Source organism: Corvus cornix, chromosome 24, assembly GCF_000738735.6.
Source record: "Corvus cornix cornix isolate S_Up_H32 chromosome 24, ASM73873v5, whole genome shotgun sequence".
Taxonomy (NCBI): domain Eukaryota; kingdom Metazoa; phylum Chordata; class Aves; order Passeriformes; family Corvidae; genus Corvus; species Corvus cornix.
The window spans coordinates 3,127,539-3,139,745 of NC_046353.1; the positions used below are offsets into that span (position 1 = coordinate 3,127,539).

Sequence of the window (12,207 nt, forward strand, 5' to 3'; positions counted from 1 at the left end):
TCCAGCATCCCCGCAGGCAGAGCCAGGCAAAAACCTCCCGGGACAGCAGCAGAGTGGCACAAGAGCGATGTTGTTTAAATCCAGGGATTTTAAATGGGTTTTCAAGCAACCTTGCCAACATCCACCATATGAGTGCTCCCTTCCCGGGTGCCTCCGGGCAATTAAACCTCCACGGGGGATTAAATCCTGTGGCATCACTGCAGCAGGGTGACCCCAAACCCGTATTTCTCGGATGTTTTACCTTTCCCCTCTCCGTGCATCTCTCCCTGAGCTGAGGCAGGCAGAGCTGGAGGGGTGCAAGACAAAGTCCGCCCACCAGTCCTGTCGCCCACCAGTTCCGTCTGAGGGACCCGTGAGGTCTCTGGTTTCTCAGCAGTCGCCAACACGGAGGAAACAAACACGAGGTGTGGACAGAGGAGAGAGAGGGAAGGGGGCAAGACCCCGGTGCTGATGAAGTCACGGTAAATGTGCTCCCCCCGTGCTGAAAAGGGACCTGCGGCAGCAGCAGCCCCGCAGAGAGAGGAAGCCAAGCCCGAGCTCAGCACAGCATGAGCGTCCCCGGGGTGCTGCTCAGCGTGGCTCTGCTCCTGCGGCAAGGTAAGCCATGGGGGTTGTCTCATCCCAGCTCCCCTTTCCAGCCCAGCTCGGAGAACTCTGCTCCCGGAGCTCCAGCACACCGGGCACAAGGCTGTGCTGTCGGTCTCTGGGTGACAGGGAAATATTGGCACCCCGTTCCTAAAGCTCACTGACTCCTAAACCCAGGATCAGTGAGATCGAGTCACCTCCAGCAGCTGGTGGCACGCTTGAGGTGGCAAAGTATTGGGGTATCAAAAGATTCTGCCTTAAATTTGGACAGAGGGTCACTGCTTAGTGTGCTTTTGTTCATGCACTGCATAAAAAGAGGCTGATAGAAGTCAGAGTAATTTAGGGAGCACTTGCAAAGTACTTTGGAAAAGAAAAGCACTTTAGATGCTCAATCTCCTCACTCCTGCTAGAGGCGGCAGCTTATTTCGACCTCCTCTGTCTCTCATCCACAGGGGAGTGTGAGAGATTCATATTTGACTGTGTCAAAGAGGGAAGGATCCAAGGAGGGAAGGAGCAAAGAAGCAATCCACACTCAGGATCCCTGCAGGCTTCACTCCTGACCTTTGCAGGAGAAATGAGTGCACGATCCTGGTGCTGGAGCAATATTCCCTCTCCCTCCTTGGCAGACTCAGGAGCAGAAACCACTGCAGGGTTCTTGCTGACAATTTGCTAATTCTCAGAACAACCCCTCTCCCCCAGTTTTGCCACAGACTCCTGCAGGATGAATTTGTAGCTGCTGCCTCTGCCAGAATTAATTCAGCTCCATTCACAGGTCAGCAGCCAGGACAAAAATAACTCATTAAACAGGGTGGCTCTGTGGGCTACAGCCTCACAGATAACTCTGCACCGATGCTCTGAGTGCAAGGTTCAGTGCAAGGAGCTCTGTCACTTCCTGGGGGCTCCATTAATAGCAACCAGAGTAGAACCACTCTGCTCAGTGCAACCTGCAATTTCCAGCACGAAATTGTTGCCCTTCCCTGCTGAGAAAGTGAATCTATCACTGTACTTGATGCCAGAGTGGCTTTTCCAGGTGGGATCCGCATGGTGCAAGAGCCCACATCCCTGGAGCTGGCAGGGGGACATCTCCCATGCTCAGTGACCGTCCTGGCGTGGGCCACAGTGGCTGCAGAGCAGAGCCCCCGTGCAGGAAGAGCTGCCCTGTGAGTCATGCTCTGAATGAAGCCCATTTTCCAGTGGTCTCCCATGGAAATTACATTTCTGTGCTGGTTTGGAAAAGCAAGCAACACCCCCACCTCTTCTTGCTCAGCCCCGCCGCTCTCACCTCCAAAGGTGTGATTTGCCAGACCCCACGCTGGTGTTGGTGACAGGAAACCATCACGGGGACAGAAATACCCGAGGGGCCTGTGGAAAACCACAGACAACTCTCAAACAACTCTCAAACAACTCTCAAACAACTCTCACCTCCTGCCACAGGTCCTCTCAAGGACAGGCACAGCCACAATCCCCATGAGGAGCTGCAGTCCTACAGGGAGCTAAGTCTGATTCGAGCAGTAAAAAAAATCAGCAAAATGCCCGAAAAAAACTTCATTTCTGAGGGATTTAAAATTTTAAGAATGTGAAAATCTTCCCCGAAGCCCAGAAAGATTCATTTCCCCAACCTGCAGTGGGAACTGGCAGCCGACAGCTACCTGGAAAATCAAATGAAAACACACAGAACAGGGGTGAGAAACAAAACTCTCCTGCTGTCCATTTACTGAACTCCAACCCAGGCACCACTTTTAGCATTCTCCAGGGCATGGATTTTGTCTGGAGAAGGCAATTCATGCCAGGGCATCAAATGTTTTCACAAAGTGTTTTATCTGTCTCAGAATGTCTGGAGAAAAAAACCACATTTTACTGCCTGCCTGTGAAATGAACTGGGAGAAGAGAGAATGAAATTTCATTTTAGTAACCTGTGCTGGGCTAGGTTTGGTTTTTTTCAAAAGATGTTCCCAAGCAGCTGTAGCATTATGATTTCTGAATAAAAAAAGCCTCATTTTTAGAGGTTCTGGAAAAGCATTCACTGCTCAGTCACACACTGAGCAAATCAGGGTCAACAGCTCCAGAATCGGACATAAAATCAGAGAATGGTTTGGGTTGGAAGGGACCTTAAATATTATTTAGTTATAATAATGGAATAATTGAAAATTGAATGTTTGTGTTTAAATACAGGGAGGGAGTGCATGAAACGGGTCTGCTATCAGTTCTTTACTGGCTAATAATGAAATATTTCATTGGCTAATAACTAAAACTGGTTTAATAACTAAAACTGGTCATGCTGGCAGGTGACAATCCCAAACCTTTGCCACACAGACCTGTCCAATGACAGTGATTTGCTTATATCCCTACAACCATCCTGGCAATGTACAACTAGAGAAAAACCCTTGAAAAAAAGGAAAATCGGCACATTACTCTGTGCCAAGCATCGGTGCTTTGCTCCATGTCACAATTTCCCACTTGTTTTTCCCCCTGGTGCATGGCAGGGGGGTTTCCAGGGGCTGCCAGTGACACTGTGTCTCTGAAGGAGGGAGAAAACCTAAACCTACATTGCACCTTCAGCACCCTCAGCGACAGCAACTCTACCCTGCAGTGGTTAAACCCTCACGGTTTCACCATTTTCCTCAACGCTCAGCAGGGTAAGTGTGAAACCCCAGCGTGGTGCCACTTTCCACCGGGGCTGGGGGCACTGGGCTGTCCCCGCTGCCACCCTGGCCAGGGTGACTCCTTCCCTCAGGGGGTGGTTTGAGCTCCAGCCCCTTCCCAGCACAAGAGAAGTCCTGGTAAATCATTTCCTGCTGAAATGGAAACTCCCAGGAGGGGTCTGGCAGCAGAGCTCCCAGGAAAGAGCTGGAGTTCGCAGCAGCACCCAGAGATCAGCACAGAAGGCACTTGTGGCTTTAAGGGAGACGAGAGTGGATGTTCCTCACAGCCCTGGGCACTCTTCCACTCAGGGAATTCGATGCAGTGCATCAGGAGGAGATTTTGGGGAAAAAGCAGTGATTTTAAGATGTGCTGGCACAGCCAAAGTTGCAATTTCTGCATTCCCCTCCTCTTCCCTCCACCTCACGTCTCTGTCCTGTCTCCTCCTCTTGGTCCAAATTCGACAGCTCTGCAGGATGAGGAGTGCCTTGGCCTTCCCCCTTTGCATCTAATCAATATTCCTTGTGAAATCCTTTAGATTTTAATGATAATAATAATAAAGTACCAAATGGGGTACCCAGCTCCCATGGAAACTGCTCAGGAGCTGAGGGTCCTCTGAGGCTGCTGCAGGAATCACAGCCAGCAGCTCTTGCCACCCACACCAAACCAGCCCAATTTATGGTGTTTCCCATAAATATTGCCAATATTTCTAAACAGAAAATGCCATGAGGAGCTCTTTTCCTACTTAGTTACAAGAATAAATGGGCTGAGTGCTCATTAGCAATGTGAAATAGCTCAGCCCTGTGTGTAACGGGGCCTGGGCAATCCAGGATCCCAAATTCAGCACTCCCGGTGCAATGCACGGGAATTCGGTTCAGATGGGATCCAAAACGACGCAGTGCTGAGCCCCTGTGGGGAATGGGGCTAACCCATGTGGGAAATGGGGCTACTGCAACCCACCCTGTGCTGCTGGGACATCCAAGCTCCCAAAATCCACAGCAGGCTGTGGGAGGAGTTCCTCTCCCCTGTAGCAGCCAAATAATCTAATTATTTACTACCAAGACCTTGGAGGAAATCACCTCTCCATCAGTTATGTCTCTTTTTTCACACATATTTATGTTCCCAGTATTTTACACCATAGAGGGAGGCAATTTATTAGGGGTAGGGAAGGAACTGGGGATCCAATAGGAGCAACACCCACAAGGACTGGAGTTCCCAAATCATTTGGATCCTGGAGAAGTTCAGGCTCTCTGGATACTCTTTTGCAATACAAAAGAAAAACAACTGTGTTTAGGGAGAAACCAAACCTGACCCTGCACATGGAGGTTTTCATTCTTCATCTGAGTCACCACCGGGAGCCTCTGTCACGTTGCTTCTCCAATGAACCACTTTGGGAATCAGTTCCCTCCAGTCTTGCCTACAAATATGACAAGGCAGTTATGAGCCTTACATCATGGTGGTCTCAAAATCCTTTCCTATTTAATCCATAAATTGCTGTGATTTCCTTCCAGCTCTGTATTTCACAAAACCCCAGCCAAAAAAAAAATGAAAATAAAAAGAGTTTTTGAGGTCTGGGTTTTTGAGGTCTCTTTCTCCCTGATGGTTGTACAAACCCCCAGTTTCAGTTCAATTTAAGGGCAGAAAGTTGCATTTTCTGTGCTGCAGTTGTGGGAAAAGTTCATGGACTTGTTGGGCTGACCCTGAGGGCTCCTGTAAATCATCCAGCAGGAGGAAAGAAATAAAGACTAGAAATTCAAGAGGGAGAAAGGAGAGCAGAGATATCCTAGGAGACGTTTTCAGTAAAAACTAAAAATTTTTAAATGCCCTAAAATAAAACCTCTCCTCATGCTTTGATTCCCTCTCCTGTACCCACACCCATGGCATGCTGGCTTTTCTTTTCCTCGCAGTTTTAAGAGACCAGCGGTACAAACTGCTCCGTTATTCCAGGGATGAATTATCCATCCAGCTGTCCAACGTGACAGTGCAGGATGAAGGCGTTTACAGATGCTTCTACTACAGCAGGCACTTCAAAAGGAAGAGCCAGAATGTTGAGATTTTGGGTAAGTTCCCCCACCTGCTGCATTTGTTTTCCAGAGGAGCAGGACAGACAGAGCCAGCTCCTCAAATCCACACCTGCATTTTCCCATGCAAATTTATGGTGCTTAACACATCATCCTCCTCTTAGCTCAGTCCCCTCCAATAACGCTCATAAAAATGAGCAGAAAATGCCCTAAACTGATCCTAAACCTTCCTGCTGCAGCTGCTCCTTCCCATCCAGTACTGGAAGTGTCCCAGGATGCAGGAGGAGGTGTCAAACTGTCTTGCTACACCTGGGGATGCAAACCCCAGCCCCAGATTTCCTGGCTGTTGGACAATGGGATAGAGCTCCCAGGTAAGAGTTCAAGGCCCAGGGATTGAGCACTAAAATTTGTTTTTATCAGTTTTGGGGCGTTTAAAAATACAGGGGGGTGAAACCTCAGCTGGGTCTGCCCCTCGTCCCTACAACTTGGTGCAGGTCTGGGGAACAGCATTAATTCCAGTGGGATAAAATGAACCCTAAACCCCTGGAACCTCAGCGCTGAATTCCACTGGGATGAAATGAACCCAAAATCCTGGAACCTCAGCACGAAATTTCAGTGAGATAAAATAAACCCCAAATCCTGTAACCACAATTTTCAAAGCCCCAGCTGCCTTTCTTCTCCTTTAACCTGATACACCAAAAACTGCCATTCTAATAGTGCTATAAATAGCATTATTCTAAAAATCACTGCCTTATCAGCTCCAGTGCACGTCTGTATCAAAATGTGAGAAAAACACTCCCAGATGCAAATGTCTTTTCTTTCACACATCAACAAGCTCTTACTTGTGTTTTGCATCACCAAGCAACATATTTAAAGCTGAACCTGTAACCTCCCCTGCCCCAAGATGGTTTATTTTTAAATAAGAGCTCTAGAAAACAACAGAGAGTTGTGTTTTCTGGCCTGAATATAGATAGAAATTAGAGTTAGTAATAAAAAGAAATCAGGTTGGCAGACACACGGGTATTAGTGCAGAAAAGGTGCTCTAGAGTAGTGCACAGGTGTTGGAAAAGCAGGTCCTGAGCTCCTGCCTGTGCTTGGGAAGGGCTGGGCTGTGTGTGAGGGTGAGGGCCTGGGGAATACCAGCTGGGAAGTTGTAAAAACCTCAGTGTGTCCCCCCTGATTTTTTATATCTGTTTCTCACGGCGTTTTTCTAAATCCAGGGCGTTCCCCAAGCCTGAAAGCACCCTGATAAAGTGAATTATTTGCAACATCACAACGCACAGTTCAGACACTGAACACCTCCTTCAGGCCAGCAACGCATTTCTCCAACATTTTAACAAAAACCTCTCCTTACCTTTATCTCCTCCTTGCCTTTGGAGCTGAGAAAATACCTGAGCTGTCGCCTCACACCCCGCAGGAAAGCCCCACAGGGCCTGAGCTGTGTCTGCTGGGTTGGTTTATCTGGGGCTGGCTTTCAGAGCAGCAATGTTTGCATGAAGAGGTGGCCAACACAGATTTAATTGTTTGAAAGATAAAAAATAATTGTCCTAATCCACTATTTCTCAAACTTTCTGCATGTGTTTTTCTCCATTTTTGGAAGGCCTGGAGTAACTCTCCTTCCTCTCCCTTCCATTCCCAGCTTTAATCACTTGCTGCAAATATTTACACTAATCAGAAAACAGCTAATAAATCTTAATTACTGGCAACACCTCAGTTCCACCAGGGCTCAGCAGGGGCAAACCAGCTGTAATTACTGAGCTGGTGCTGACAAAGATGATTTCCTTCCCAGCAAAACCACTCTGAAATCCTTTTGGAGCTGTTTCAGGGCCCTGCTGGGGGTGGAAAAGAGGGCTGAGAAATGCTGATCTGTAAAGGTTCATTTGGAAATCAGGGGTTTCTTTCATTTAAAGGGTAACAGAGCAAGGGGAAGCATCAGAACCTCTGCATTATAAACAGAAATATTTGTGCACTTCAGGTAAATCCAAAACACCTCCCTCTCCACCAGAGCTGTTCAAACACATCTCTGGTCACATGAAATACAATTTTATTTTCCCATATCATCAGTATTACCTGGAGGACTGGGAATCACACCAGACTCTCCCTAACTCCTTGTAGCAAGGCAGGGAATCCTCGTGTTCAACTTCCCCCAGCTGGAAAAGGGGAAGAGTCAAACCTGCACTGCAGCAAGGATGGGGAACAGGATTTCAAGGTTACATAAATGCTTTTATTTCTTGCTCTGGACTAGAAAGTCCTCACATTGTTTCTCCCAACGGGTGTGCAGGTGACACCAGGCACCAGCTGGGAGCTGATGGGAAGAAATGGAGCACAAGCAGCACCCTGAGAGTCCTCAGCTACAGCCCCAAAGTGACAGCCAGCTGCATCATCCAGCACCCTGCACTGAGGGGAGAGAGGCTGATAGCATCTCTCCACTTCCAGGACCTGCCCAGCACGGGTACTGCAGCTCCTCCAGATCTGCCTGTCCCATTTTACTGCCCTGAGGTGGTAAAAATTAGGCAGATACACACAGAAGCCCAGAGTCTGCTGCCCCCTGTGTGGGATCTGCTTTTAAATGAGGAACCTGGGGCAAAATGAGTTTGGAGCTGTTCCTCGGTGGCAGATCTGAGCAGCAGCACCTGCCCCAAGCTCCCCAGAGCAAAGTGTTTCATTGTACTGCTCATTTCAGAGCATCGAATACATTCCAAGGACAGGAAAGCTGAGGGTGGGAAGATGGGACTGTAAATGTGACCCCTGATCAGACAGAGAACCCAAACAACCCAGAGCACGGAGCGGGGCGGGGTCATTTTTCAAGGATCTGCTCAGTGGCAAAGCCTCTTCTGATTTTTTGTCATGTTTGGGGGGGTTCTTTAGGATCCAAACAACCAACCAGACTTTCACAGGACGCAGAAGTTCCCAGCCCTTCAGAGAACCCAGGAGCTTCCAGTTCCCCAGAGGATCCAGCAGTTCCCAGCCCTTCTGGATCCCCAAAAGTTCCAGCAGTTCCCAGCCCTTCTGGATCCCCAGAAGTTCCAGCAGTTCCCAGCCCTTCTGCATCCCCAAAAGTTCCAGCAGTTCCCAGCCCTTCTGCAGCCCCAGAGGATCCAGCAGTTCCCAGCTCAGCACCACCAGCCCAGCAAACCCTCACAGATGTCACATCGAATGGTGAGTTTGGTCTCAGCTACCCGAATTTATCAAACCCAAAATGACAAACACAGACAAGCTGCCAGGCACGGAGTTACATCCCTCGCCCCAGAAAAGTGTGGGACACAGAGCACAGCACTTCCCGCTTGTTCCTTCAGCTTCCCAGCCGTGCAAGAAGCCAAAATCTCCCTCCTTGGAGGAAGAAGGACAGGATGAGGATCAGGATGAGGATCAGGATCAGCAGCAGGGTGGGAGCCAGGCTGGGATGCTCTGGGTAGGCTGCACTAGATGGCACTGTGCAACAATTCTTCATCCCTGCTTGCATCAGGCTGTACTTCCTGAACTCGGGAGTTTCTTTCCAGCACAATTAAAAGCTCCACAGTCCAAATAAATTGGCCAAAACCCCACCAAGAGTTTTGCACCTGCTTAGCACGACAGGCCCTGCAGTGACAAATCAACTGCTGCTTTAGAAATGCACAAACTCTTTGTTTATATTGGTTTGAAAGTGATATTTCAGTGGTTACAAACAGCACAGAATGAATCCATCCTGATAAACCCTCGGCTGATAAATCCTGACACGTGTGTTGATGAACATGCATGGAAAGGGAGCCTGAATCTTTCCAGAGAGGATGGAACCAGAGGGGTTTTAAGGTCCCTTCCAACCCAAACCAGCCTGGAATTCTGTGGCTTTTACCACGTGCGAAAAGGAAAGGAAAATCTCTTATTAATGCAAAGGTTTGGTACACACAGCACAGCCCAGCATCTCAGCTTTGCAAATCACAAGCTAATTATACTCTATATATGTTATGTATATAATTACACAGAAGGATGTATTGTCTGTGTCCATAAGAAATCTGAGCTCACCTCTTTGTCTGCACAGGCCCTGAAGAAACGACAACAGCAGAAGAATTGGGAGGTTCATCGAGTTCTGGGGGTTTCAGTGGTAAGAATTTACCTCATCAGACACAGGGGGTGGTGGCAAGGGACAGGGCTTGTTAGTAAAGGAGTAGTCAAGGACATGAATACCAAAATATTTGCTTTAAGCAGAAGGATTTCTGCTCGTGGCTGGTTTTTCAGGCAAGAGGAGCAAACCGATGCCCAGGGAAAGCCCCAAATGACCAAGCTCAGCTTGGTTTTAATTGTTTCTCTAACAATGTGTTCAAGACTGAGGATCTGCTCTTCATAAAGCTTGGGTGAGCTTCAGAATAGAGTTAAACACAGAGTCAGGGAAGTGAGCACAGACCTGGAGTCAGGGGCAGCACCTGGCGGCCTGAAGCTGCTGGGGAAATGAGCACTTCTTGAACATCCCTCCAGAGAAATATTGTTCTCCATTCCCTTCCTCCAGGGACTGAAACAGCAGCCAGTGGAAATGCCAAAGAAGAGGAACCTCCCAGGACAGAGGTGCCAGCACCATGTGAAAACGTGACTGCGATTTCCACCCTCACCCTCGGTACAAACACTTTCATGAGCTTCCAAACCTGCCATGAGCTTCCTGGGTCTCTCTGGCCACAAACCCCCTCCAAATCTTGTGACAGGTTAATCCTCTGATCCTGGGGGAGACCACAGAGACACAACCATTTGTATCATCTAAAAAATAAAAGCTACATTTTACTGTTTCCTGTGCCAGAGCACAAGGCTGCTGAGTTCAATCAGTTTTTCTTGTTCATGCCATAAAAAACTTGACCTCACATCCTAAAATGAAGTCCAAAAAGGTGAATTCTGCTGTCTCACCATGTTCATCCAGGTGATATCATTCTTGTCTTAATCACCAGGACATTTAACAACACAAACCTCTGTTACAGAGCAAAATCCCAAATCCAAAGGCATCCTAAAGAAGGAGAAGAATCTCCTGCTGCCAGTCCTGGTGGCTGCCCTGATTTTCGTGCTGCTCATCATTGTCCTGCTTTTCATGGTGAAGCTGAAGAAAGCCCACGGAGTGTGGAAGAGAGGTGAGGGATGGCCCTGTCCAAGCCTGACCTTGGAATTGTTGTCCCAAGCCCATCTCTGAGGTGGTCAGGCTGGTAGAACCCCCACTTTATAACCATTCTCTCAGGATTTTTATGCTCAAAGCAGAGGGTGAGAAAGAATCATGAGGGGAAAAAAATCTCGTTCTCATAATTAAATTTGGTTTTTCTACAGAAAATGATGTTTCAGAGCAGACACTTGAGAGTTATAAATCCAGATCTAACGAAGACAGTCCGGGCCATGAGAAGAACGGGCAAGGTAAAAAGCTTTAATCAACATAAATTAATCCTTATTTTAATTAAGTGCTGCTGACCATGGCCAGAGCAGGTGGCAACCATAAATAATAAATAATAAATTATAACAATAATTAAATAATAAATAATAAATAATTGCTTTGTTTTAGCTGTCAATCCCAAATCCAACACGCAATATGTAACAGAAGGATATGTGGAAACCCCAGAGAAGAATCTGGAAACCACAGAGAAGAATCCAGGCGACAAAAACATGGCAATAAGTGAGAAAATGTTCAGGTGTGGAAGAGAGACAGATATCTAACAATGGAAAACGTGCAGGAAACTGCAGTTTCCTGATATTTGTGTTCAAGTTTTCAGGGATCTTGATTTCAAGGAGCAGAAGGACAAAGAGCTGCCCTCCAGCCCAAAGCCACCTGGGGCTGGTTTGGTTACCCAGCAGGACAGGGAGATGGGACTGGTGCTCCTGGAAACCTGGACTGGTTCACCTGTAACCCTCAGGGGATTTTACAACCACTGCCAGAAACAGCTCACCAACCCCACGGCAATCAGGGTCCTGTGAAGACATCCAGGCCCAAATGAAGATATTTATGTGTTGCTTTGGTCGCCTCCTCTGTGATCATGGGACTGAGCAGGGAATCCTACAAACCAACTGTGGCTTTTATTTTCTTCCTGTGACCCCAAACCTGGACTTCCAGCTGGATTTAACCCAGCTGGGAAGCTGCCTGATGTCCAAAGGGTTATAAAAACCAGAAGTCCAACCCAAATTAGTGAATGATTTTATGATTCTGTGAAGTCTTCAGATGTGCAGAGGATGTTCCACATGGGACTGCCCAAATCCTGGAATGAGGTCAGCAGCAGAGCTGCGAGGTCCCCAGGACCTGACAGCCACAGAGCTCTGCCACACCATCCCAGGGAACCTTTCCTGTTCCAGAAGGGTAAAAGCAGATCCCTAAAATAAAGGAAATGTGGAGCACAATGATTTTTATCATTTGCAGACTCACAGAACAGCTGGGGTGGGAAGGGAGCTCTGGAGATCACCCAGTCCAACCCCCGTGCCCAGGCAGGCTCACCTGGAGCAGGTGACACAGGGACACGTCCAGATGTGTCCAGATGGCTCCAGACAGGGAGAATCCAAAGCCTCCCTGGGCAGCTGCTCCAGGGCTCTGCCACCCTCATGGAAAAAAGTTCTTCCTCGTGTTGAGGTGTAACTTGTGTTTTATTTTATGGCCGTTGCTCCTCATCCTGTCACTGGCACCACTAAAGAGTCTGGGACCATTCTCTGGCACCCCTTGGATATATTTGTATGGGTTGATGAGACCCTCTTTCAGTCTTGTCTTCCCCAGACAGTCTCTCCTCATAAGACAGATGCTCCAGACCCCTCATCATCCCTTTGGCTTCCACTGGATCCCCTCCAGCACCTCCCTGCACCGAGAAGCCCAGAACTGGACACTGTAAATCTCACGAATCTCATTAAATAAATCACATTCGAGCCTATTATTTCTCACTGGAAGTACGAAAAACTGGTGAAAAATGGGGTTTGAATATCGAATGAGATAAAATCCCCTGCGTTTTCCGTTTTTCAATGGAAATAATTCCATATCTCA

At 47.9% G+C, this 12,207-nt stretch overlaps 1 protein-coding gene across 1 annotated transcript; it reads left to right on the plus strand.

The window, feature by feature from the left end:
• The first annotated feature begins 370 nt into the window (after nt 1-370).
• CRTAM (cytotoxic and regulatory T cell molecule) lies at nt 371-12,100 on the plus strand. The gene is made up of 11 exons (XM_019288471.3): nt 371-597; nt 3,069-3,221; nt 5,133-5,285; nt 5,486-5,617; nt 7,528-7,698; nt 8,115-8,405; nt 9,265-9,327; nt 9,730-9,834; nt 10,187-10,333; nt 10,524-10,607; nt 10,753-12,100. Exons 1-11 carry the CDS (start codon nt 549-551, stop codon nt 10,902-10,904), a joined length of 1,500 nt encoding a protein of 499 aa, XP_019144016.1. The 5' UTR covers nt 371-548; the 3' UTR covers nt 10,905-12,100.
• The last annotated feature ends 107 nt before the right edge of the window (nt 12,101-12,207 follow it).